Source organism: Oculina patagonica, chromosome 12 (genome assembly GCF_052425735.1).
Source record: "Oculina patagonica isolate OP01 chromosome 12, crgOcupat, whole genome shotgun sequence".
Lineage (NCBI taxonomy): Eukaryota > Metazoa > Cnidaria > Anthozoa > Scleractinia > Oculinidae > Oculina > Oculina patagonica.
Genome location: NC_135769.1, coordinates 18,488,979 through 18,516,194, shown reverse-complemented (window position 1 = coordinate 18,516,194; position 27,216 = coordinate 18,488,979). Strand labels below are relative to the sequence as shown.

General features: G+C 38.2%; 1 protein-coding gene across 5 annotated transcripts in view; it reads left to right on the top strand.

Annotated features, from left to right (window-relative positions):
- Positions 1-2,309: 2,309 nt before the first annotated feature.
- Positions 2,310-27,216, top strand: part of LOC144632388 (uncharacterized) — a 37,788-nt gene continuing 12,881 nt past the window's right edge. For 2 of the 5 annotated variants that reach the window (XM_078491026.1, XM_078491024.1), the window contains exons 1-16: positions 2,310-2,773; positions 5,685-5,730; positions 5,993-6,090; positions 7,248-7,393; positions 7,792-7,887; positions 8,625-8,743; positions 9,673-9,781; positions 10,312-10,420; positions 11,386-11,489; positions 12,055-12,108; positions 12,823-12,889; positions 13,400-13,474; positions 15,946-17,061; positions 21,742-21,828; positions 23,629-23,675; positions 24,788-24,904. In XM_078491026.1, coding sequence (XP_078347152.1) covers positions 2,680-2,773; positions 5,685-5,730; positions 5,993-6,090; positions 7,248-7,393; positions 7,792-7,887; positions 8,625-8,743; positions 9,673-9,781; positions 10,312-10,420; positions 11,386-11,489; positions 12,055-12,108; positions 12,823-12,889; positions 13,400-13,474; positions 15,946-17,061; positions 21,742-21,828; positions 23,629-23,675; positions 24,788-24,904 — 2,484 coding nt within the window. In that variant the 5' untranslated portion in view covers positions 2,310-2,679. The remainder of the gene's footprint in view (positions 2,774-5,684; positions 5,731-5,992; positions 6,091-7,247; positions 7,394-7,791; positions 7,888-8,624; positions 8,744-9,672; positions 9,782-10,311; positions 10,421-11,385; positions 11,490-12,054; positions 12,109-12,822; positions 12,890-13,399; positions 13,475-15,945; positions 17,062-21,741; positions 21,829-23,628; positions 23,676-24,787; positions 24,905-27,216) is intronic. The other 3 variants (XM_078491025.1, XM_078491022.1, XM_078491023.1) reach the window with 2 other exon arrangements.

The window sequence follows — 27,216 nt, the reverse complement described above, 5'->3', positions numbered from 1 at the left end:
ACGCTTAGGTCAACGCACTCATGGGCATGGACCGGGCACGTGGAAAGAAAAGTAAAAATGTAGACGGCAGATCGACTGATCCTAACGGCGCTAGCGTCCAAAAGTAAACAAAATGGATTAAACAAATAAAACTAGTAATACGTGACTCGCAGGGCCTCGCGAAGCTCTGGGTTGGGGAGGGGGGGGGGGGGGAGGGTGTTATAAATAAGGAGTGGATTATTTGAAGTTGAACATTAATTTAATTGTACATATTCAATTTTCCACAGTAGGCAGGAAGATATATTTGTTAGAAATTTTATTTCAACGGGCACGGCCGCGACACCCTCGTTCCCAGGGTCTACTCCGCTTTAAAGATGGTGGCTTTTTCTGGTTCGTATAAAAGAGGTATAAAGCGTTGGGAAGCGCAGGCTATTTTCAAAATCATCGACAAATTATTGGATAGTCGCATTTTGGACATTTATTTGATGGCATAAAAAAAAGAAGAACGAACGGCAGGAGGATTCGAAGCCTCCGCCCGCGCGCCCCTGATGGCGATGAAAGGTTTATAGCCTGAATAGGCGTTGAGGGAGTATTATGTGGAAATCAATGTTATTTTAATCCGAAAAGAAAAACGATAAAAATGAAAGGCCCAGGATTCGAACCCACAAAAAAAAAAGAAAAAAAAAACCCTAGCCGGATTCGAACCCCCGACCTCAGGTCCGAAGATCTGATTTCAAGTTAGTTCGACGCCTTACCATTAGGCCACCAGCGCGCGGCGGCCGTGTGACGTCATTTCCGCCACACACCAAGCTCGCAAATATATATAGAAATATATATGACCGTAAACTCCACACAAGATTTCATCCCGCCTGATCCCTTTGAGGGACAAAATTATACACCCCGCTACGCTCGGCCTTCGGCCTCGCTTCGCGAGGAATCAGTTGTCGTCTTTATTTTTCATTTTAAATAATTTACTGATCCAGGTTTACAAGAGGTCCCTTACCACTTGCCGGTTTGTCGCTGTGGTCTTGTAGACCCGGTGGGCGGGGGTACTCCCTATAATGGCCTATACGGGGAGGCTCCGCCCGAAAGGGGTACCTTTTTCAGGCTTCAGGTATATAAAAGGGTAGGGATTTCACAAGTTTAGGTATATGAAAGGGTAGGGAAATCTGCCATAATGATATTTTAAAAGGCCTTTACATTAAATATTTCGAGCAGACGCAACTTTTGGCTGTATCGTCTTAATTTATTAAGCGCTACATAAAAATGACAAGAAAACTTCCTGTTTTAGGTTAATGTGATGTCGTGTAGGTATATGAAAGGGGTGCCTTTTGGCAATAAAAGGTATACAAAAGGGTTACCTTTTCTATCAAAATGGTATATAAAAGGGTAAGGGGTTAGATATCCGGGCGGAGCCTCCCCGTACAAAAATTTTTCGAGTACCCCCCCCCCCCGGGCTTGTAGATTAAAAATTACATTCGTTATTTAAAAAGTCCTTGCTAGATTCGAAGTATAACACAACATAACATAAACTTAAATTTCTCTCGAACTTTAGAGTAGCTTATAGCCAATATTATTAATATAATTAGCTAATATCTTCAAAAAACAGGGACCGAAATGAAATGAAATCAGTTGTCGTCTTTATTTTTCATTTTATATAATTTACTGATCCAGGTTTACAAGAGATCCCTTACCACTTGCCGGTTTGTCGCTGTGGTCTTGTAGGTACATTCGTTATTTAAAAAGTCCTTGCTAGATTCGAAGTATAAAACAACATAACATAAACTTAAATTTCTCTCGAACTTTAGAGTAACTTATAGCCAATATTATTCATATAACTAGCTAATATCTTCAAAAAAAAAAGGAACCGCGGAGCATTTTTCCAATGGGGGGGGGGGGGGGAGGGGTGTTGGCGGGCTGACTTAGGCGGGCTTTAGAGACTCTTCTCTTCTCTAGTAAGTCTTTAATTATTTCTCGGAAATATTTTTGGAGGCCTTATGCCTAATACCCAAAGCCCCCCCCCCCCCCACACACACACACACACACCGGCTCCACGTTCCCTGAGGATACAATAAAACAGATTAAAATAGGTATAGCCAAACTCCTGCTGCGCTTGTTAAAGAAATCCGAAAAGCAGCGAGAGTAGTTTCAAATTTGTTGTCAACATGATCTGTGCGTACACTGTCTTGCTGGAGTGTGTTGTGTCGCGTAAGGCGTAAAGAGAAAAAAATCTGCAAAGCAAAGTCAAAAAGAAAGAAAGGAGTCCTTACTGCCTATGGATTTTCCACGGTTTTAATTTCATAGTCCACTGCACATTTGCTTCAAAGGGTGGGTCCCGTGGGGGTCTAATGACCGCCCTCGCGTCAACTTGTGACGTCATTTTCGCAAATCCGAGATCATCTCGATGTCACGTCGTAAAATCGATTCCGTTCTCGAATGACTATTTACTTTGTTCACCGCTATAAAATGAGCAGTGTATTTCTGTGGATTTAAATTCCTATACTGCTTCGACGTCTCGCCTGTTTTGAAAATGAACTAAGGAAAAGCATTGTTTTCGCTTTGTCGTGGAATATGTGATGAGATGTGGAGCTTATTTGTTGAAGAGAATTGACCAATTTGAACAAGCCCGCGAACCAGCTGCTCTCAAAGTGGTTGAAGCCAGCCAGACAGTTGCCTGTGGACAGATAAACATTTAATGTCATGGCAAAAGATCAGGAATTACTCCAGGCGGTAAAATCCAGCGATCTTAATGCATTCAGGAAGATAGCGGCAAAAATAAAAGCGGCTAAATCAAGTGAGTACTTCTATCAATTATACAAACATGTGAACGAAGTTTTAGCTTAATATCTGGAAAACTTTCCTTTTAACGAGAAATACGAAATAACCTCTTTCATTTATGATTAATGTGTGTCACAACTGTGGTTTACTATTAGGGAATATTAAAACAATATAATCATTTAATGTGGCCTTCGTATTTGAAAATATGGTCGCTTTTTCGTTACATGTAAAAACCTGGTTTGTTTCGCAAGAGGTCTCGTTCGCGTGTCTGAAAGGTGTTGAGAGATTTGCATTCTCCTTCACTGAATCAGCAATAAAGCTGTATTCAGCTCGCCTAATTAATGGGGCATTTGTCAGCCATTTTACAAGAGTAGGTTGGCTTTTATTAGAAATAACCACCACGAGAATTCTTTATTCTAAATTTCGTGAGTTAGAATTTGTCGATCGGAAATGTTCATTCGGTAACTCACATGTTTATTGTTTCAACGATTTTAAAGATTTAAAGAAGATATTGATTCCGGATATTGTATGCATACTATATGAATAAGACGTAAAACTTCAAGTCAAATATTCACTTTTAGTTTGATTACATTTCACGTGACGATTTTAGAACACTTTTGGTTGGTCAATTAAATAATTATGTATCTATTTCACATCTCGATAAAGTCAAGTATTGAAAGAGAGATTTAAGTTTGATTGCAAAACCCACATAATTTTCTTGACATTACAAAAATAATAATAATATGTATGAGCTTTAGTAAAATTCAATGATCCAATTTATTTTTCAGTCATTAATATGTCACTGAATATCAAAGTGTTTACATATTATTTTTTTTAGGTACCCATCATCTGCCAATTTATTTGTTTATTAGTTTATTTAACTAAATGATATGTTCTTTTGGATTCTCCTACTTTATTTTCTTTTGGAGTTGTCTAAATTTTGACACAGGTGTACTCGCAATCAGACAAATATTATTTCCTTCTGTTTGATTGCCTTGTGTTGGGGTTTTTGTCCAAAAGTGCAAGACAATATGATATAATTTAATTAAGGAAACCCAACCTATGTATGTTTGGACTAAATTATTTAAATTAAACCATTTAGTTCCAAGTTCAAAACATTATCCTAATACTATTGAGTATCACACATTTCTTTATTATAAGCAATTATAGAATTTTGTGTATCAAGAATCCTTCTGAATAATAAAATTATTTTTATTCACGACACCTACAGGTCTACATCATATTTTTCACAATATATTTATAATATTGCTTCTTCTATCCATTTGAATATTTCAAAATTTTAATAAGTCGAAAAAACACCTGCTTTGAATTGAATGATTTGTTGTCAATTTAAACCAAAAACAGAGAGAAAAATGCCTTCCTAAACACAATGGATCCTGTAAATTTATATAGAGTCAACAAAATTGCCTGGGGTCTGGGATTCTGTTTGATTTAGTAAAACATGAGCTCATGTAAGATTTATGAAGTTGATTAAATGAATAATTATATTGCTATAGCAAAATCCTCTTTTACAACCCTCCAAGTTAAGACCATTTTAGTTGCCATGGCGTCTAAAATTTTGGAGCTGGCGACTAAATTGGAACTGAAGTCGCCAGATTGGCAACCTTAATTGAGAAGAAGGATTTAAAGCGTGAGCTTAATTTAGTGACTAAAATTTTTCACTGGCAACCAAACTTGAGCAGTTGGTGGCCGAATGGCCACTAAGGAAAAATAAACTTGGAGGGTTGTTTTAGGCATTACTTTCCAATTATTTTCTAATTTAGACAGCACATAGTCTAATGCACAATATAATTAACACATAATACAACTTCATATTGTCCAAATTATTTGGGAAATAATAATATTTGAGTAAAAACTCTCTGGCCTGTATCTTGTCCAATTCCGTAGTCCTCAAAAGTTTTATGGTTTCTGTTAATTTTCTGTGAAGAGTAAGAGTAGTCCCATAAGAGTAGTCCCATAAGAGTAGTCCCAGAAGTATCCAACATTCATTAGAAATTACATGACTTGTATGGTATAATTTTGACACAATATAACATATTCTATAGGAATCTGTTTTAAAATGGGTGTCTGCTTAATACAGATTACACTGTATATAAACATGATAAAAGGCCAGTGCCTTTTAGAGATTTAATTAAATGGGACAGCTTTTAATTAAAACACTTGTTTTTGTTTTGTGATGAAGCATTTAGCAATTTTTTAATATTGACATGAGCAGTTTATTATTACCTGTTAAGGTGGCTAGTAAAAGTGGTCAAAGATAACTTATTTTTGACTCTTTAAGGCTATTACTCTAAAACTAGATGGTAAAAGTTTTTGTTTTTCATATCTTTTTGTCTAAAGGACAAAAGAAATGATATGACAATAAATTTGTTATGTTTTGGAAGGGAGAAAATTAATGGAACGACAAGAACACACAAGATGGCGGAACTCAAAACTGTATTCTAGCACGTGTACAAGATCACTGGCTCAAATCCAGACAATACATACATAATATAGTATGACCTAATGAACCATAACAAAATGTTCAGAGCCACCTTAACTTTATGCAAAAATAACGTAGCTCCGAATCCTTTTGACAGATTCCTCTAAAAATTTGCAAAAATGTTTATTTTGTTGGTTGTATATAAACATATGTGAAAAAGAAAAACTTTCACCGAGTAGTTTTTGCGTTATTAGCCTTGAAAGGTCCAAAATAGTGTATCTTTAACCTCATATGACATTGCCATGGAAACAGATTTTGACCTCACCATTTTACGATAATTAAGTAAGAAATAGTGAAACTTTAGTCCCACGAAATTAAGTAACAATGAGGTATGATACTATGAAATAACTTTATTGTTTCAGAGTCATGTTTTTTTTTCATTGTGTGTCATCATAGTTTTATTATTGTTATTCTTCTTTTTTAGAAAAAGGTGGCAAGAAATACAATGTTAACATACAAGATGAAGATGGGTAAAGACTTTTTATTACATCTGTTATGTGTATTTGCAATAATAAAAGCATTGGTTAAAATAATTTATTTTATTATCATTTTTATAATAAATTTTATGCCATTGTAATTTCTAGAACTTACATTATTTCGCATACATTGGCCAAATGTATAGCATAAATAATACGGTTACCTCTGTAATATAAGCCAGTCCAAATATTGTTTTTATTTATTTTGTTGTGGCATTGTGTGATTTTAACACTGAACACTATTTTTTGTTGATAGATTTACAGCCACCCATCATGCATCTCTCACAGGCAGCAGTGAAGTTGTTTTGACCCTTATTGAGTTAGAATGTGATGTCAATGCAAAAGATAAGAAAGGTGATTTATATCATGTCAAATAATGGACCATCTGGGTTCTAGCTGTGGCTGAGGTCATTGCATTGTTTTCTTTTTCACAATGCATCTCTCCACCCAGGTGTATAAAAGGGTACTAGAAAATTTAATGCTGGATAAAGTTTAAAACTGGCAAATTCAATGCTGGATAAAATATAATGCTGCGATAGACTAGCACCCAATCCAGGGTTGAATAGAATGCTCCTAGTTGTTTCATGCTACAGGAATTATAAGCTCTGGTTGTGCAGGTGACTTGGCCTGATGCAGGATTTACCGTATTTATTCACTTATAAGGCGCACCATTTTTGACGAGAAAATATACTAGTTCGATCAAAATCCGCTCAAAACTTGGGGTGCGTCTTATAACCGAGTATTTTCGCGCAACAAAATCTAACTTTTCCAAATTTCCCCAAAATTAAAGCTTAAGTGAAATGAGTATGTAAATAAATTACAGGATCACAGATCATAGGAATGACGACAAGTGCTTGGCATGATTACTGATTTACGGTACGCTGAATGAATTTTCGAAGAGTAAGATGAGTTTTGCAATGAATGAAAGATCTGTCAGATGAGTATTGTTTATAAACGTAAAAACGGATCAATTAGTATTCATATCTTAAAACACTGTTTCCTGAGAAGGAAGACTTGAGTGAAGTAAAAAGTGTGACTTTTTTGCTATTGTCCATGTGTGACTTTTTTGCAATTGTTTATAACGTGTGACTTTTTCGCTTTTGTTTTGAGAATGAAAGCATCGCAATTAGTAACTTATGAAAGTAAATTTTTGTAATTACAACGAACGTGGTCAACAAAATTTCCCGTAATTCCGGGTGCGTCTTATAACAGGGTATTTAGGTGAAATTTTCATTTTGCTTTCTTGACAAAATCGTCTTTGAAAGTTTAGGGTGCGTCTTATAAGTGAATAAATACGGTACCTTTCTTTGCATTTAGCCTTATTCTTTCTTTTAAAATACCAACATGACTCCTCTGCTCAACCAACTGGACAATAAAAGCTTATTTGGTCAACCTTCCTTCAGTGTGCACTATTTTAACCTTCAGTTTCAAGTGGCCTCAGTGGTGATTTATCAATGTTTTTCATTAATAATTAATTAATTTGATTAATAATTATTGCTGTCATATTATAGGGATGACCCCCTTACATTTAGCGGCTTGGTCAGGAAAGGTTGAAGTTGCTCGGCTGCTAGTGGAGTCTGGAGCTGAAGTAGATTCATGTTGTGAAAATGGAGATACGCCTCTTATTTTAGCTTGTCAACATGGCAACTCTGATGTGGTATGTGAAAAAGAAAACACTAATTACTGATAATTAAATTGGCATCATTTGCATTATGTGATGTCTTTCCTGCAAATAATAGTGGACTATGACATGTGTACCTGTAGGTGTAGATCTGGTGATTTTCCAGGCAAGAAAATCAAATCATGTGCAATGTATATTATTTCTTGCTCCTAAAGCATGCTCTGTGAGCCAAAGGAAATGCAATGTACCGGTACGCTATTCCTTGTTCTAAACATGTTAGGGTAAAGATTAACACTGGGTTCAACAACTTTGAGTCCTCCCGGCAGCAAATTGTGTCTGGTGAATAGTAGTTTGGGCAAATCAACTGTAAACTCATTAAATGTCTAATGAATTATTTTTTAATAAGAAAAAAATTGTTTTATTTGCATTTACAGGCAGAAGTGCTTTTGGACAGGAAGTGTCTCTCCCTGACTGTAAACAACAATGGAGAGACTGCTCTGGACCTTGCCTGCAGATATGGACATGTACATGTAAGTAGCACTTTTAACCCTCATTCTTGCATGCATAATTGATGGTTTTAATCAGGTCATTCCGTACAAAAGATCCCAAAGAATTTCTGATTATTAAATTATGAGAAAAACACACTTTGTGCAACTTCCCAACATTGCTAAGTCATCCCTTATATTGAATTTTGAACAAATATGCTTCCGAGCAGTATGGTTGCTGGTGATGTCATTGTTCAAGATCTCATAATAATTATGATGCCACCCTGTGCTCAATGTAAAATGGACATGTATAATTCCCGGCGTATCCAACTGAACAAAATCGAACCAAAAATCAATCAAACCCAATCGAACACCAATCATTCGATAAAAATCAAAAATCAAACATCTATTTTGCTGTGAGTTCGATTTTTGAACCAATCGGACCAATCAAACAGAATCCAACGCAATCAAACTCAATCTGATTCGATTTTGTTTGGAATCCGTCTCTTGACAAGTAAATCACGCAGGACTAACTAGGGGTACAGTGCGGCGTACAAAATGTCCGCAATATAAACAAACTGGGTAATCGACTTTTCGATTGAGTTCGATTGTCGACTGTTCGGTAATTGAATGTTAGATTTTGTTCGATTGACCAAATTTTATTGTGAGTTCGATTATGTTCGATTACGGAAACCCAATCGAACGATTGCTGTTCGATTGGATTCGATTGGAATTACGCCGGGATAATTGCAGTAAAATTCATTTGGTACCTTTTTGTCCAGGCTGTTGAACTGCTACTCTCATCCAGAGAGGTAAGGAGTGCTTTAGCAAATGGCGAAGCCCGTAAAACAGATCCTCCATTACACTTAGCCTCTAAGACAGGCCACATGGAAATAGTCAGGTAGGAGGCCAAGCTTGCCAAAATCCATGCATTTTTTTTTTCCATGGCAGACCAAGGCACAGTAGAAAACAAAAGTTTGAGGAATTTAAATCAGAACTTGAATGATTGAAATCGTAAGGGGGCGTAAGGGGGGTCCGAAAACCGCAAAACCGCACAGAAATATGCTACAGAACCGCAAACCGCATTGAATTTTACTAAAATACCCAAAAATCAGTTTCAAACGACCAGCGACGGTAGATTAGACTTGATCTGAGATAAAGATCCGGCCTGGAATGTCACTGATCATGTCAAGTATTACCACAGGGTTAGTTTCCTGATTGTGTAGCCTGATATGCTTTAAAACAAAACACTCAGAAAGAAAACAACCAGATGTAAAAGGATCCAGTGAAAACGTACATGTACCAGAGTTGTATCACCGCAGACAATTTTTTCACCAACTACAGTGTACCACGACCTAAAATTTGTAATAACCGCACACCGCTTAGTCTTGTAAAACCACATGTTAAAATGAAAACTACCGCAAAACTGCACCAAATTGTGATGAGATAAAGTTGATTCCCTGTGGGGCTAAAAGAAATCATAGACAAAAATCACTAGTGTATGTCATTGGTGTAAGATTTTCTGTGAAACAGCTAAAAAAAAAAGAACAAAAAACATGCTGTCTTTTTCCTGGGTTATGGTGCCACTGAAGTTTCATTATGAGATGTACCTCCATGGATATCAAGTTTAAGTAAATATTCATGATGTTCTGTTGCATGGCATTCTAATTGCTTCTCTTGTCATTATTTAGAGATCATGCATGCATTACCCTTGAAAAAGAAATTATTCTCGATTTTTGGCTTAAACTGCGTTTCGTTTCTATTCACAACTATTTCCCCTTAAAAACATGTTTATAGTCTAATTATTTTTGTTAATGTTTTTCTTTGCAGAATGTTATTGGAAGCTGATGCAGACATTAATCTGGTGACAAGTAATGGTACATGTTTACATGAAGCTGCTCTCTATGGTAAAACTGAGGTGGTCAAGTTCCTCTTTGATGTAAGTAAATTAAACAATGTTCCTTGTTCCATGACAATAAGCCTGGTTTCCATATGATTGCAGACGATCGCAATGGATTGCAGACAATCGCAGAATTGTAGGTTGAATCTGCAATCTGCGATTATATGGAAACATGCATCTGCGATCTTATGTCATTGTCTGCGATCGATCGCAGAAAATAGAACCAAGTTCTATTCCCTGCATCCCGATCGTCTATGATCGTTGCAATCATATGGAAACACAATTGCGATTAATTGCGATCGAAACTTATCCCATAATATCGATACTTGATCCCATCATTCAACACCATTCAACACTTCTACGGTCTTTTGCGATCATATGGAAACAGTTCCCCCTGTGATCGTTGCAATCGCAGGGTTCAGTAAATTTCTGCGATTTTGCGATCGTCTGCGATCCACTGTGATCGTCTGCAATCATATGGAAACCAGGCTTTAAGTGTCCCATTTCTCACATCTCGCGACAAGTGCCCCACTTCTTGCATTTCAATCTCATTTTTTTTTTTACTCCAGTGGGGCATTGATGCAAACATCAGGAATGATGAGGGACACACAGCACTTGACGTGGTTAATCTTTTCACGAGCTCAAAAGCATCAGCAGAGATTAAACAACTATTAAAAGGTAAGTCTGCTTTATCCTTTTTAGGGAGTTAAAACTCAGAATAACCAGTCTCCTTATTGACTGCCTTAACTCTGCATGCAAATGTAAAAAAAATAATTTTAATTACTCTCGTAATACTGAAGAGCTCTCAAGAACTTATTAAGTGTACATGAGTGAAGAGCGAAATTTGAATTTTGAGTGATGGTTTCTGTGGAGGGAGGAAAACTAGACAACCTGAAGAAAAACTCTCGGGGCGAGGGCAAAAACCAACAACAACTGGTGGGTCCAGGATTTGTACCTGGGCCACATTAGCAGGCTAGGGCCACACTGGTTGGAGGCAAGCGTTCTCACCACTCCACCACCCCCCCCCCCCTGCTTCTTGATTGTGACTATGTTGGGTGTGGAGTGCGACCCAGTTGAGAGAAGCCATGGGGTGCAGGATCAATACCCCTTTCCCTTTATATTCAGTGGCGGCGGTGATGGATACTAGAGGGGAGGGCTTGGGAGTCCCCTGGGTGTGGCTCAATTTTACCCTTAGTACAATATTTGGCATCTTCCTTTATTTTATACTCATTATCACATGTTATCATGCACAAGAAGAAAAAATTACCAAATTGTACCAAGAGTAAAATTGAATCACAATATGCAAGCCATGCCCAGCTGCCCCCCTTGTCTTTCTATCTCAAAACAATAAGAATTTGTTTTTGTTGTTTGGACGAGAGATTTTATTACTAAAAGGAATTTCTTTTTCAGACAGATGTTGAAGACCAATAACTTCTTGGTCTACACTTGATTCATTTAATGAGGTGTCTTGTAGACATGTCACTAGACAAAATCAATATCCTTTCTCCGGAATGTATTTATGTCCATCAAATTACGTCTCCGGTTTTTTTATCGGGACTGGATATTAGTCTAGACATTAATTCGTTGGCATCATAACATCGGCCATTGTGAGATAACTGAAATGTTTTGTGTACTTGTTTCAGACGCGGCAGATGCAGATACCACTGTATACGCCAAAGCTGTGAGGGATCACTTCAATATGCTGGATTCTACAGCACTTTCATTCAAGGCCGGAGAAACAATCATCGTAAGAAACTTTAGAATGTCTAAAACGCTCGCGTATCACGGCTGAGAGGCACAAAACGCGCGGCAAGGTTCCACGTGAGGTTTCTCGCACGTGAAGTTTAGTGGGAGCCACACTAGTACGCAGTCCATTACCCTAAAGTTTTAAAATATTGCTGAATTGTGCACAGACTTCAATTGAGTGGTCAAACTGACTCACAAGCATATGCAGGTTTTCAAAAAAAAAGTAAAAGCATTTCGTGCTACAGATTGGCTAATTTCCCCGAAATACGATCGAAGAAATGACAAGTTTCTCGTACTCGGATTGAAAGTGGCTTGAATTGTAGGTTAGTTTCGATGACCAAACGGTAAAAACTTGCGTCGACTTGCCGAGTTCCGTGCATATTCAATCTGCATCAAGCTGATCGCAAGTCAGCGACAGTCTGTGCAAGTCTTTTGCGTCTGCCTTGGTCTCTATTTGATCAAGACTTAAAAGAGAATTGCTAGGGTGTGTTGATTACTTCCGTGTGGATGTTTTGTAACGAATTGAAAGTAATTTTTTGTTGAATTGTTTTTAACTGTTACGTCAGGTGCTGGAACAACACCAAAATGAAAGATGGAAAGGAAAAGTTATCAGTGGAGATGTAAGTTTGTTGTTGTTGGATTTGCTTTATATTCCATTACGTTGTGGCTTACTCTTGTCGCCCCTTATTGTACTGATAACTACAACCTGACTTTCTATCATCATGTGAGTTCTCAATTATTTTGCGAAAACAAAACTTGAACTTGACAAAGGTTAATTAACCGCCATTGAGGGACACACTCCAAGTCCCATAGCGAATTTGGAAAAGTCGACGTTTTGAGCGTTAGCGCTTTGTCGGAACATTAAAGGCTACAGATTAATAAAATTAAAGGGCACGACAAAGTGGGGCTAACGCTGGAAACGTCAGCTTTTCCAATTCCCTACTGCGGTCAATTTGTCTTTATCAACTTTTAGTTGATAATCAACTTCTTCAGTTGCCCCCCCCCCCCCCAAACTCCGCCCCACCCCGCCCAGTTTCTTGAAAAACGAATAACTTCGTCCAATTCCAACATGAACCTAACTCTTTTGAAAGTACAATCATGTCATTGGCCGTTTTCACACTAGAGACGGAGAAATCGTCTGAGACGGAAAAATCATTTTAGTGTGAAAACGGGACGGACATGATTTTGGACGAGTCGTCTAAAAGCCGTCTTTAAAAATTCACACTAGACGAACAAATCGTCGGACGACTTGTCCGTCTGGACGATTTGTTCGTCTTCTAGTGTGAAAACGGCCATTGTTAACCTCTAAGATTCATCTGAAATACTATTTTCAGAAAGAAAAAGTTGGATACTTCCCTGAAAACTTCGTCAGGTTAACTACGCCAAGAAAAGGCTCTTCTGGTTGGTATAGTTCATTATCATTTTCAGCAAACATACATTTATGAGGCAACATGTTACTTAACAGTCAAATAATGGCCACCTGTAATATTATCGTGAGTGGTTGTCAAATGTCACATAGTCTAAAACGAAATCGAAAGAAGATCCAATCGCTACACCGCAAAATGTGTCATGAACCAATCAGAATTCGGATTTAAAAAGTAATCAGCAACAGTGGCAAGCGCGGGAAAATGAAGCTGGCAGCCGCAGCGAGCTTTGAAAGTCTCGTAACTTGTAAAAAGCGCGGGAAAACATGTAACCGGCGGCAAGCGCGGGAAAAGTCGCATGCGCCAAATCACGGTTGATTTTCGTTTTGCATCTGATTGTTTGAGAAGACAACATCCTTGTTCTGATTGGCTATAACTCGGAACAAAGCAAACGCACACTGTACGGCTTAAAAACACACTGCAGTGATGTTAACAGCAATGTTCGCATGCAGCCGGTATTTTACTGATTTGATGTTCTAATTTTCAGCCAAGAAGTCACCAAAGCTTAAGGAAGCTGGTGTACTGCCAGTGGGATCGTACCAGATGGTCGCATTACCTTCAGGTATATTAAACAGCAGCGACAGCAAGGGGAAAATAAAACCGTAAAATCGTAATTGTTAGCCAACAGGAGCCATGCTTGGTTTTTTTAAATCGAACGCAAACTGGTTGCCTCCAGAAAGAGTTGACTTTATTAGATGTCAGCCACTTAGGAGATAGCGTCTTTTGTAAACGGCCTCTCTCTTCCTTTTTTTTTTTTTTTTTTTTTTTTTTTTTATTGCAAGTACTTACAACATTTAACATACAACATTACGATGATTACAAAATATAGATGTCTAATTTTACAAAAGGAGCTACTTTACAGTACAGCTTAGACAGTGAGAAAAAATAGTTACAAAAATTACTCTATTAAAGTCAATACTATTAACATTACAACACTTAGGATAACATTACAACACTTAGGCTAACAATGCAAAAAGAAAATAATAACAAATAACATTGTCTATAATCATTAACAGAGAGAAAACGAAAGAAAATGAACGATCTAGCGAGAAACAAAAACAAAAGGAAACTAATTGCTTTGTAAAAAATTCCATTTCTTGATATAGTTATCGTATTTACCGGATTTGATAGCAATATGTTTTTCTAATAATAGTTTGTCGCGAACGAGGGATATGTACTCGTTAAACTGAACTTTATTTTTTAGGCCGGTGTTACGGTATAAAAAGTATTTTCCTAATATAATAAGATGGTTTAGGGCTAAACAACCACGAGTAGAGTCCAAATACCATATAGGACATCTAAGTTCGAAAGATGGACTCTTTTCCTACTATGAGCATTATACCAATCTTGAAACTCTACCCAGAAAGATTTTGCTTGAGTGCACTCTATAAAAAGGTGCCAGATGGTATGGAGCTCGGTAGGGCAGAAAGGACAAGTTGGGGAGTCAACTTTCTTCATCTTATGTAATAAGCTATTGGTAGGTAGGATGCGATGAATGATCTTGTACTGGAACATCATCATTTTGGTTTCTTTTGTAACGTTAAATGGTAAAAGATAAACCTTACACAGATTGTTCTTTTCTACCCCATATTCAATAAGTTTCCTTTCTGCTGTGGGGGGAGATAGCTTTTCCAAGGATACCAGTTTGTCATAGAGAGTTTTGCAACTCAACGAATCGCTTATTGAATCAAGGGGTTTTATGGGTAGTTGGTCGTTAGAGTTTAAAAGCTTTTTCCACGAGCGAGGGAAAGCAGAAATGATGCTGTAATACTGTAGAAAATTAAACTTAGTCTTGAATTTTTCGCAAAGAGAATTAAAAGATAGAAAGTGATTTTTTTCTGTGTTAAGTAAGTCTGATATGTGCGTGACTCCAGCCTGATGCCAATGTGAAAAATAAATCGATTTTTTATTAACAATTAGAAACCTATTGTTCCAGATTACTTGCTCTAGTACCTCAGATTTATTTTGAGGATCAGTCACAGTGATTTTCTGCCAGAGGGCTACGATGTCTTTGTAAAATTTTGGGAGGTGTTCACTTAGGCAAAGAAGCTTACAGTCATAGTTACACTGAAATAAGAAAGTGCCACCGACGTTGGCAAGGAAAGAGGTTGGAATATATTTCCATGGAGCGTCGTGGTCTGAACATAGGCGGTTTACCCAGTTTAGTTTTAGAGCTTTGTCAAAAATAGCGAAATCTTTCATTTCTAAGCCACCTTCTTTTTTAGATTTTATCAAAGTCGACTTTTTGATTTTCGCAGGTTTGTGGCTCCATACAAAGTCGAAAATCATTCTATTCACTTCTTCAGCGAATCGTAGTGGCGTTTCCATGGAGCTGCAGATGAATATGACTTTTGAAAGGGCTAGAGTTTTAACAATGTTTATTCTTCCATAAACAGAGATATCCCTTTGAGACCAAAAGTTTAAAGTCTTCTGTAATTTTGACAGCTTGTCGAAGAAGTTTCTTTGGTCTGACAGATTGTCATCGTACGAGAAGTGTGTACCTAGAGCGTAGACAGGTTCATCTGTCATTTGAAGATTTAAAATTTGGTCTTTTCTATGTCTCATTGAGCCAAGCCATAACATTTCAGACTTTGATACATTTATCTTTAGCCCTGCGCACTTTTCAAATCGGGAGAGCAATACAAAGAGGTTATTTACGGAATGAACATTAGCGAGGAAGGCTGTGGTATCATCGGCGTATTGTGATAATTTAACCGTTTTATTATTCTGTATTTTTATTCCTTCTATTTCTTTGGAATTAGAGATTTTTTGAGCTAAAACTTCTATGGCGATGATAAATAGCATACCAGAGAGGGGACAACCCTGGCGTACCCCTCGTTCTAAAGTGAAGTGACTGGACGCGTAGCCATTGTTTAAAACACAACTGGTAATGTTATTATAAAAAATACTAACCCAGCGCCTCTCTCTTCCTCAATTTCCCAGCTCTGATCACTTCGACAGTTCTAAAGAATGCTAATATATTGTGTAATTTGGTTTGTTAAATTCTTTATTTGCGTTTTTTTTTCTCCTTAGAGCCACCTTCGGGTTTTCAGAGAAATTCTCCTCGACTAAGTAGTTTTGGTAAAAAGGTACCACGCCGTGGGGGCGATGAAGATGAGGAACAGAACCCCAGCCCTCTTCCGAAAAAGGCCCTCTTTGAACCAGTTTTACCTCCAAAGGGACTCAAAGCCAAAAAAGGCTCAGTCAAACTCGCATCCGGACCCGGCCTCCAGTACGTGGAGGTGGAGGTTGACAAAGCGCCAATGTCTCCTCCCCAGGCCTCTAATGCGGCAGCGAATCAAACAAACAGCAAAACGCAATATGCTGAAGTTCGTTTACCAGGGCCAAATGGAAATGTGGAAGAGGTCGATGAATGTGAAGATCTTCCACAGCTGCCTCATAAAGAGAAAAAGAAGCCTTCTGTTTCAAACGAGATGGAAGATATTTGGGTGCGTAATCCAGCCAATCCACCACCTTCGCTACCGCCTAAAACACGGGCGCCGTCTAAAGACGACACCCCCACTGGTGTCCCGGAGTCTAATCAGTCACCTTTTAAATCTGGAAGACCTCCTGCGGCTCTTCCACAAGACATATACCCTGTGGGAAAATCCAGTCCCGAGGGTCAGACAAGTCCCGCGTGTCAAACGGGACTCGAAGTTACCGAGCAGCCCTCACGGCGGGTCGCAAGTCCCGAGTTGTCGAGAAAAGGATACGAAGATATGAATCTAAGTTTGGTATCTGGCGAGAGAGCAATGCCTCCTCCCTCTCCTGAAGATATATGGAAACCGCAACCTTGGAATGTGAGAGAGCAGCCGAAACAGCAGCTAGCTTACGAGAACGTTCAGCTGCCGAACAGAGGAAAACCCACTAGTGACATGCAAAGTATGATCATCTCTGATGTCGACCAACCGGGGGAGGGTGAGGATGGTTATGTTATTGTTAACACACCATCGTCAAAAACAACTGATGCCAGGGGCTACGAAAATGTCACGCCAGGTGCTGTCACGCCAGTGAAATATAACTGGGACAATATTTCGAGTGATGTCAATTATGTGCCCATGACGGGAGGTGTTTCTGCTGACGCAGCACAAACTGCCCGGACAAGCAATCAAGCTCCAGAACAAGGCGATAAGGAGACAAATTTATCAGGTACTACATTTTAATATTTATTATCGTGGATGATAGGTATGACAAGAAATATTACCAAGGTTTATTATTGTAATTGTTTAGAGGACAACTAGATAAAAGGAGGGGTGAAAAACGTTTTGTTGCGTGTTGGCAGGCGATTGATTTTACCAACTTGGTAATCGACTGTTAATTTTCCCGCATTAAACCTTACACTCCCTGAGTCGACTTGTACCAAATGAAGTTTGAAGGACGAAAGTTCGAAAGAAAGGCGGTCTAATTCAAGGGATTCTGCATAGAGGAAATGTTTACCTTAGTTAGCACTGTTGTTGCTTCCTTTCCTAGTCTAAAGGCAGGCTTACACGTTACGATTTGTGGGCCCGATTTGGCCCAGATTTGATAAGAAAATTAGTGCGCATTTAAAAATCGGCCCCATTTCTTAAAAATCTGTTGCAGTGTCACAAATTTAGAAATCGGGCCGATTTTCATCCCTTTAATTTGAATAGGCAAAGAAAAGCCGACCGAAGAATCGCAGCGTGTAAATTTGCTTGGAACAAATCGGGCCGACAAATCGTGTAAACGTGTAAACCGGCCTTTAAACCCGAAGGAATCTTCATTTATCGATGAAACAGACCTAACACGCATCCTCGCTCTTTTTTCACATTCTTCATGTGAACTTGCAATCCACATCCTTTTTGTCTCGTGTCGTATGACGTTGTCATAACGACACGAGATAATTGTACAGGGGGGAAAGGTGCATTCCATGCGTGTTTGCTTTCTGAGGCCGCCGAATTTTCCCGCCATGTCAATATTTTTCCCGCCATGTCAACATTTGCTTTGTGAGGCCGCGGAATTTTCCCGCCATGTCAACATTTCCTTATTGATCTGAGGCCGCCGGAATTTCATATCAAAGAACTAATGTTTCTTTACAAAGGTCGCAACTAACGCGCTGGTTTATTAAACAGTAGGTTATGAGTATTTATTGTAAAGGGCTTGTTATGTAAAAATACATACACGCTAAAAAGAGATGATGTTTTTTTTTCTTCTGAACTTGCAGCAAACGAGCAAATTTTTAGTGATCCAACAGGCAATAAAAATGGAAATAAGGCCCCTTTTAGCTGGCAACAGTGCCTATCCGCTAACGAACTGGCTAGTGAAACCCTAACCGGACAGAGGACGCCTGACTCAGAAGCAGAGAAAGTTTAAAACCTAAAGTTCGGTGCGCTACGATCTGTAGTGGAACGAGCATTTGGCATGTTGAAAGTTCGTTGGAGAATTGCGTTGAAAAAGGTTGAACAAAAAACGAGCATCCTAAAAAAAGACTATGATTGCTACGTGACTTTTGCACAACATGTGTTTTGAAAGGGGTGACCTTTGTGGCACGAATAACAACAATTTTATAACAGAAGATAAACGATTAGATAAAGACAATTTTTTTGATGTCAAATCTTCAAAAATGTTAACTGTGGCGTTTGTTTCAGTCAATTTGCCGGCTCTGGGCGTCACGGAACATTTCAGCCGATCGTTCAAATCTTGCGTTGTGCTGTTCCATACTTTTTCCCCACATTTGAATGAAAGAACTCTGCCAGTCTGGAGTCGTACTTTTTTGCCTTTCTTTTCTCGGGCGGTTCTGATTCATCGAGAGAAACATTTACACTTTCGATTTGCAAAGCCTCGTTTACACTCGGCTCTGAGATAAAGGTAGAACATCAATGTATGACCGAAAGATGTTAATTATATTTAATGAGTTTTCTTAGAATTGAAGAGCAGAAATGTCAATCTAAAGCGTAAAACATACATTGTTTTGTATTTTTTTGACCCGAAGATTGACCTGAGTCAAGTGGCACTACATGTAGGTTCATATATCCTGCTGTGAATTCCACGCTACAATATTACACAACTTTTGTAGACGACAACAACAGCCTTTTCAGTGGATGAATGAAGCTATTAAGAGGAATACACGTACATGTGACGCATTTTTTTTCTTTAAATTAACTGTACGCTTTTCAATTTTGGATATATTTGAGCTGCAGCCAGCAGTTATCAAAAAAATACAGACAAGTTTTGCGTTCTATAAATAACATTCTAACCTTTGCGACAAGATTGTAATGAAAATCAATGAAAATCAATTGTAACTAAAGCAGAAAACGCGTAGAAGAAGAATGAAATACACCAGGTTATTACAAACGCATAATACAAAATACTAACCGAAAGAGAGAAATTATATTGTTGAGTTTTAGAACGGATCTGAAAAGCAGAAGTGTCCGATCAACAAGTCAGTAGATGGACCTGCCTGTAGAGTTTCCGTTGTCGTTGTTGTGCATAGACTGCATATAACGCTGCTGTATACTGCAACTTAAATTGAGCGAGAAAAGCAGTTTTTAACTTTTCTTAATGGATGAATGAAGCTCTAAAATCTCTTTGGAGTGTCTTGTCTTGTGGACGCTTGTAAAGTTTTAATTAGTGCAATTGTAAGATGTATCAGAATAACAGCTTTACTTTGCCAATTTAAAGAATAGCGTGCTTTCATTTGATATCTATTATTTTATCTTGTCAGTTTTGGAAAGTAGTTGAAAATCATTTCTGTTTACCAAGCGTAGGAAAATGGTGCAGGTTTCAACAGGATATTTACTGCTCCAACTGTATTTATAGAGATTACCGTCGTGGAATATAGCAGATATAGCTTTCATATCTACGTAACTAGTATACCTAATGGTAAAAATGTTGCCGAAAGGGAGGACGATGTAAATATCAGTTGTTCGATCTGTAAGCATTGTTCTTATCCTTGTGTAGACAACCATTTTTAAATTTAGCCGTGGAAATAGATTGTATCGGGGTTAAAGAGGGATTGTAATCTAAGCAATTAGTTGGCGGTTCGGGATTAAATGACAAAGTTAATCTTGCACACATTGCACATGTTGTTTGAACAAAAGGTTTAAATCGTTTGAATCGTTAGTCGATTGAATACCATAGGCGTACGGGCACCTTCGGACCTGGGGGGCGGAAACCTTATTGCCCGAAAACAAATGACATGCGTTAAAAGTGAATTAGAGAGGCATATAGAATGGACAACAAAACGTGCATTGAAATAGTTGTGCACCTTGCCTTCTTAAAGTTCTCTAATTAATTTCGTGGCGTTGTCCGTAGATGTCAATGCACAACCTCGTTCCCAGCGTCTCTCATCTTCCCGCCCCCAATGCACTGAATCCTTTTTCTTCGGAAATATTTTATTTATTCACTCTAGTTCAGAAAAAAATTAAAGTATTTTTGGGGAGCCAATTTACATTGTTTTCGCCCACTTGTAAGTTATAGAAAAGTGGTTGAAACATTCAGGCGTAAATGGGTTAAAACATTTTGTAGGCTAGCCATTAGAACTAACCAAACGTTTAGGTCAAAAGCATTATCAGAGCATTAGCTTCATCACATCTGTAACAGCTTTGTTTCAAAGTCTTACACTGGATCCACCGTGCGCAAACTCTCAAGCTATGGAAAATCCTAACTTCTGGTCGCCCTCGCCAATTTCCCACTCACTTCAAAATGATTACTGCTGAATCAAACTGAGGGGTCAGGCAGAATTTTCGAGAAAAATTGAACATCATTATAGCAATTTGCGAGAGGAAACGAAAGCAGACAAGAAATGAGAAATTTAGACTTCTGAACCACAAAGTTTGGTATATTTCCAATACTTTTTTGCTGATGTTATTCGTTTTGAACATAACTTTGAGATTTGTCGGCTTATTTTCAATTTTTTCTCTGGCTTATTGCCCGAATTCTGAGCATTTTGCCCGAAAATTTTCGGCGCTGGGGGGGCTGCAGCCCCCCTCGCCCCCCCGCCTCGTACGCCTATGTTGAATACCCAACCATTTTAAAGTTATGACCAGTTATCAAACAGCGTAGCTCTGTGTAGAAGTTAAAGTCTCCCTTTAAACGTGAGATTTGATAACGATTTTGTGCGAGTTAAACACTACTACATTGTTTATTGCGTACGTTCGCGCGGAATCACGTGTCAAGCAAGATCGAATGTTTCCTAATTAACAGAACCTAGCAGAATATTTCATTCAGTAAATTTCATCCAATAAGAAAAATTGAAAGAAAATTGCGAAGAAAATGACTGTAATTTACACGTTCATCAGCTGCTGCGTTGTAGCTTTGGCGTTACAAAAACATTAAGACCGGCTCAAGAGTGACCAAAATCAAATTTCTCCTCACAATATCAATACTAAATCAGGAGAAGAGGTTATAAGAATTAACAAAATCATCACCACTCGCATGTCATTGTCACACAACAGGCTAAGCGGTCACGAATAAACACCCAAAGCGATACTTCATATAGCGTGACAAAAAGCACATGGAAGTCATAGTATAAGTATACAGTAGAATGAATGTTTAGTGAACCAAAGTGCAATACAGCGTTTTTCCACAGCTAAGTATCTGTCTGTCATCTTTTTCTGCTGTTTTTGGAGTCCTATAACTGTTTAACGGCCAGATGCTGAAGTGTACTTTGAATTTGATTTTTTATGTTACATACACGCTTTTCAATTTTCGATATCTTTGCAAGCAATAAATAGACGTGAAAAGCGATTTCTTTTTTAAATAAACTCTGAAAAGTGACACGAGACACTAAGCCCAAAGGGCTTTTGATTTAATTTGCTGGAATATTTATCGAGAGAATGAGAATACTAATGTGTTGGCATCACTCTATAGGGGAAAGTAAAGATGGAATGGATTACGAGATGATGAAGAGCTGTGCAGTGTCAGTCAACCATCAGTATGTCAATATTAACAGACATGGCAAGTACTGTTATATTCCTCGACACCTCTATCAAAATCTCCCTAAAATCCTCCCTAAAAATATCCTACAGACGCCTTTACAACCCCACCCCCCCCCCCACACCCCACAAAGCACCACACAACTAGCCGACAAATGCCTTACTCACCCCAACAAACCACCCTACAGATCACCTTACAACCCTTTCATAAATATTCTACAGATCCCTTTACAACCCCCCCCCCCCCACAAAGCAACATACAACTAGCCGACAAGTGCCCTACTCATCCCTACAAACCACCCCATAAATCCCCTTACAATCCTTCCTATAAATATCCTCAGAAACCCATAAGGGTTTTCAACCCTTATGGGTTTCTGATATCCTACAGACCCTATTACAACCCCCCTGACAAAGCACCAATGTAACAAGCAAACAAATGCCTTACTCACCCCTACAAATCCCTTTACAATCCTTCCTTTAACCGCCCTAAACACCCCACAGATACCCTACTAGCCCCACGCAATGCTCCCTACATCAGTAACCTTATAAATTGAGGGCAGGGGATTTTTAGGATCCGACGAGAAAAATTTCGCTACGTAACGTAATAATACGCTGTGGTAGAAGTTTAATTGTTTTTACTGGCACATCTCGGAGGTATTTTAGTCGCATATGGAATAAACTGAGAGTAAGCCAAACCAAGATCTTAGCACGTTTATTACAGCCAAACCTTTTTGTTTTTAGCTGAGCAAAATGGTGTCATCTCTGTCTTGCTACTGTCATTAAAACCAATAACTTTCAGAACATTCCGATCGTAACGTTGTTGTTTTTCACGTTCGCTGGCGGTGATCCCAAAAACAATATTAATTGACGTAAATTACTTTTAGAGGCTCTTCTTTTGGCCATGCTAAGAAGATTACCTTAAATGGAATTTAGTGACTTAGAAATCTTGTAAAAAAAACTAAGTGAGCCTTTTGTGTCCCAGCTTACTGGAATAGCGGACAAGTTGGCTTTTTTTTATATAAACGTTTTGGGACACAGTTAGTCAGAATCCGAGCCCGCGATTATCTGCAGCAGTGTGTAAAAGGAACCTGACGTGTATTGTGTTGCCAATAAGTTGACGTGAGCATATGCTTGTACTCGTACTAGTTTTTGATTGGACGACACCAATCGGAACTTTTCGCCGTGGACTTGTTTGACTTGTTTCGCAAATAAATTGTTTCAAGTTGCACACGCGAATGCTTTTACGGCCTAATATCCGTGGAGCTTATGGAATTTTGAAACATATGGGTTTGACGTAAAAAAAAAAAGTTCATCAGGAAAGTATGATGTAATTTCTAAATACATAAGCGTTCCTTGAGTATTTAACATAACAAGTAGTATCACATGGCACAAATGAGATCCGGCAGTCGGTTTTGTACCTTTAAGGTAGACTAGAAGAGTGAATGTTTCTCTTTTTGTGGCATAAAAATCAATGAGGATCTCAACTTTAGGCATTGATAACCTTTTGTCACTCGCCAACTTTCTTGCGATTTGACTTGTAACTGCGCTACAAGACAAGTAAAGGTACCTTGGACACCCTTCTACTGTTTTTCGTGGCAATCCTCCTTTACTGCAAAGATCCAAGGGATTTATTGGTGTCAGTGAACAATGGTTAGGGGTTGGTTTGATCCTTTCCCTTCAAGACAAATCATGAGAGACTTGGGGTGAAGGGCGGCTGTTTCGCCACCGCCTAGCATTTTGTTACCGTATATGAATGTATTAGTTACTGTTTTTGTGGTTTTTCCGTTGTATTCAACATGCTGTGTTTATTTTTGTTCCACAGGAGACGCGGGTAATCCCTCGGAAGCTGCGGGTCAAATCCCGCTAAAGGTGAGTCAAAGCTTAAAAATGTTGATTTAGGCGTCCATATGACTCTTGTACTAAACTAGTATGTGCTAAGAGAAAGCCTCATCGCGGGTTTAACCTATTTTTTATTGAACACCCGAGAATCTCTGCTGGAGTTGTGTTTAAAGGTTGTAGATGAGAATGATACTGTGCGGAAAGATGCACTTTATGACGGAAGTCGGAAGGTCAAGTTTCAAGAGCTTGTTTTGCGTCAGTGAAAGTTATAGCATTAGAGTGGCTCGTTCCGCCCATGTAAGACATTATTTACGTAAATCAAGTGCTCTATTACACTCGTGTCGAGAACAACAACAAGTAATAACAAGATCTTTGCAAAATGCGCAGTTTATTTTCTAGGAGGAACCATTTGAGTGGAATAGTTGTTCTGCTCTTTTGGTGTGATCGTAAAGGTTATCTTCCGCTGTAATGTTCTTTAAATAGCCGGCTAAATAAAATAGCAGCAACAGGAAATGTAGGAGGAGAATAAACTTGTTTCAGGATGCCAGTCGCGGAATTTAACCTTATTTAGTCACGCCAAGCATTCAGTTGCCATTGCAGAGCGCGGAAACACTGGAATTTCCCCCCTGAGCACCTGCCGTTTGCGGTTGGCTAGAAATGCCTCGGTTAATTTTATAAACAAGTTGTCACTGAGTTTTATGTGGTTAAAACCTGATCATTTCCTCTGTACTGTTGAATGCCTTCAGTAGTGTAGGTGACTTGCACGGTATTGGAACTTTAGGTAAGACAGTGGCTACAAGACCTAGCCTGAAGAGCTTTTTTCAGACGCTAGGTAAAAGCTGATATCTAGTTTTATTTTGCATTGACATCAAGCTTTATTTGTTGTTGTCTTACAATATTGATGCCCTCCTTGTGCTTTGTTTTTGTTAGCTTTCTCAGTAATCACTGTACATTAATTATGTCCTTTAACTTATTTAAAAAATAAAATTATTTAACTTGCGAGCCTGTAAATTCAGTGTCACCCTGCCATATTTCATTTATTTAATTCAAACTGAGCGCGGCTTTTCCCCATGATCAGTTCCGTTTTTTTCCTATTATTATTTTTTTTGCTTAAAATTCTTTTTTTTGTTTTATATTCCTAGATGCGAGATTATAACGCGTTGTTTGACTGGCTGGAGAAATTTAAGTTGACTATCTACATCGATAATTTTGTAAAAGGAGGTTTCGACATGACCAGTGTACTTGGAATCACTGCAGAGGTAAGAAATTCAAGAGTTTTTTATTTGCTGCTCCAAGCACGATTTGCCAAAAGTCACTTTGAACCTTTTAGAACGATTGCCACTCTCGTATTTGACATAATAAATGCATCATAAATGCAAGTTTGTCATAATTATTGAAACTGTATATGTTCCAAGGTCATCTCAGAGTTTAGTAAGGGTTTGATGTCTTTGCTCTGAGAGACAGGCTTAATTTTTAGTGAAAGTTCAAACGTTGCCATGTGAGGACTGTACATTACGTAACATTGCTCAGTCCAAAAGTACGACTTATCATAGGCCTCTGTTCTTCTTTCAACTGCTTTTGAACAGCGAACATGCAGTGAGTGTGGATTTACTTAGCTTTTTGGCTCAAGGGTTTTACATTCTTCTCTTGGCTTAATAATGCAGCTAGTACAGAGATCAATGGAATAAATGAAAGACTTTTAATTGTATATCAGGAGGGGGCTAACGCCCGATTGGTCACAATAGTCAAGGAGAACTTGTTCGGGCAACTGTTCCGCATTTATAGATCACAAGAACACGGCCACCTAGACAGATGATTTGCACAAACTATAAAATTGACATTCTGAAGAGAATGAAACCTATTTCAGTACAATACCTTTGTGTTCGGGTTGTCAATTCGCTGAAAACGGTATCTGTCTTCATAAACAAGATATCACCTAAAGAACTATTGACTCTGCATGTCCTGATGCTTCCAACTGGCATAATATGTTTGAAATAGCAGTGGATGTCACATGCAGGAAATCTTTTAATTTTAAACACCTGGATCTATCTTGTAGGGGATAAAAGTATTTTTATATCAGTAAGATGACTGAGTTAGAAAAAAGAGAAAAAAAGAACATAAACCATCAGACCTAATGATGACCAAATGATGTCATTCACGTTAGTGTGTTATGAAAATCGTTCTTTGTTATGAAACAAGATAAATTATTGATTTATTGCTTGACGACTTGTCAGCACTTGAGAGATTAGTAATCCACACTGTTTATTCGGATCAAGGTGATCCAAGGTCATATCTCTGATATTGAATTTGTCTCGGATTTCTTTCACGAAACACGTGTTCAGCGAAGGTGGTTCAAGAACTGCGCTTGTTACTATATTGTGAACAGTTTTGCTTTTATGGCTCCTAAATTTCGTCAAACTTGTATCTAAAGATTGTTGGTTTGGGCCTGCTTTTTTTTATATTAATATGGGATTTCGGTGACCTTAGTTTAAGTCCTGAAAATCGTATAGTGTCTTTTTCCATCCCTTCGGGAAGTGTTACTCCTTAACAATTTTTAGTCTATAGTAGAAAACCGGGGAACTCTCTATAAACGGTATACAGGTATGTTCCACCCAAAAGAGTGCGGTTTCAGATGTATAGAGTCATTATTATTTTGCCTTTAGGCCAGAAAATAATTAGAACTTTATGACTCATCAGTATTCCCCCTCCCCTTCAGAAATGATAACGTAACAACGAATAGGTATTTCATATCTTTGAAATGGTTTATTTAGTTACATGCCCGAGGGTACGGACCGGAAATCTTATAACGTAGCTTGTTGCCTTGTTTGCTACCGTGTAGTCTTCACTCAGTGTACAATTCAAAGTGGTGAATTCATGATCACATGTGCTAATCCATTTGTTGTGTGAACAGCATCGTGCTTGTATATGTGTCGGCCTCGGGCGTGTCATTTTTACGGTGTTCAGTCATAAAAAAGAAAAAAAAATCGGAGACACAATGATCTAATGATTCAGAAGTTTGACCTACTGAAAACCTCATGTGGTAAATCGGTGTGCGTTTTAATTAGCTTTTACCTAGGAAGTGGAGGGGAGTTGAATCAATTTAAGACAGAAAAAAAATGAATTTAGAATAAAAATCAGTGAAAAGAAATGACGTTTCGATGAATCGCGGTTCATCATTATCAAATTCTAAAAAAGTCAGATTCTGATGAATTCAATATATATTAAGAGTGCGTGTGAAAATCTCGTTGCATAAGATTAAAGACTATACAATGTGAATTGTATAGAGTGTTAATTACGAACTAAATATTTTTGCTTTAATGGAGTCAGATTGAGTGTTCAGTTTAGGTTTTAATTCCTGGATAAAGAGCTTCACGCCCACAACCAGAGTAACAAAGATCATAACAAGCAATTTACAATCTTGAAGAAATGTCGCGGGAAATTTGAATGCTTGATCTTCGAAATGCTCTTTATCCAGGAATTAAAACCTAAACTGAACACTCAATCTGACTCCATTAAAGCAAAACTACTTAGTTCGTAATTAACACTCTATACAATTCACATTGTATAGTCT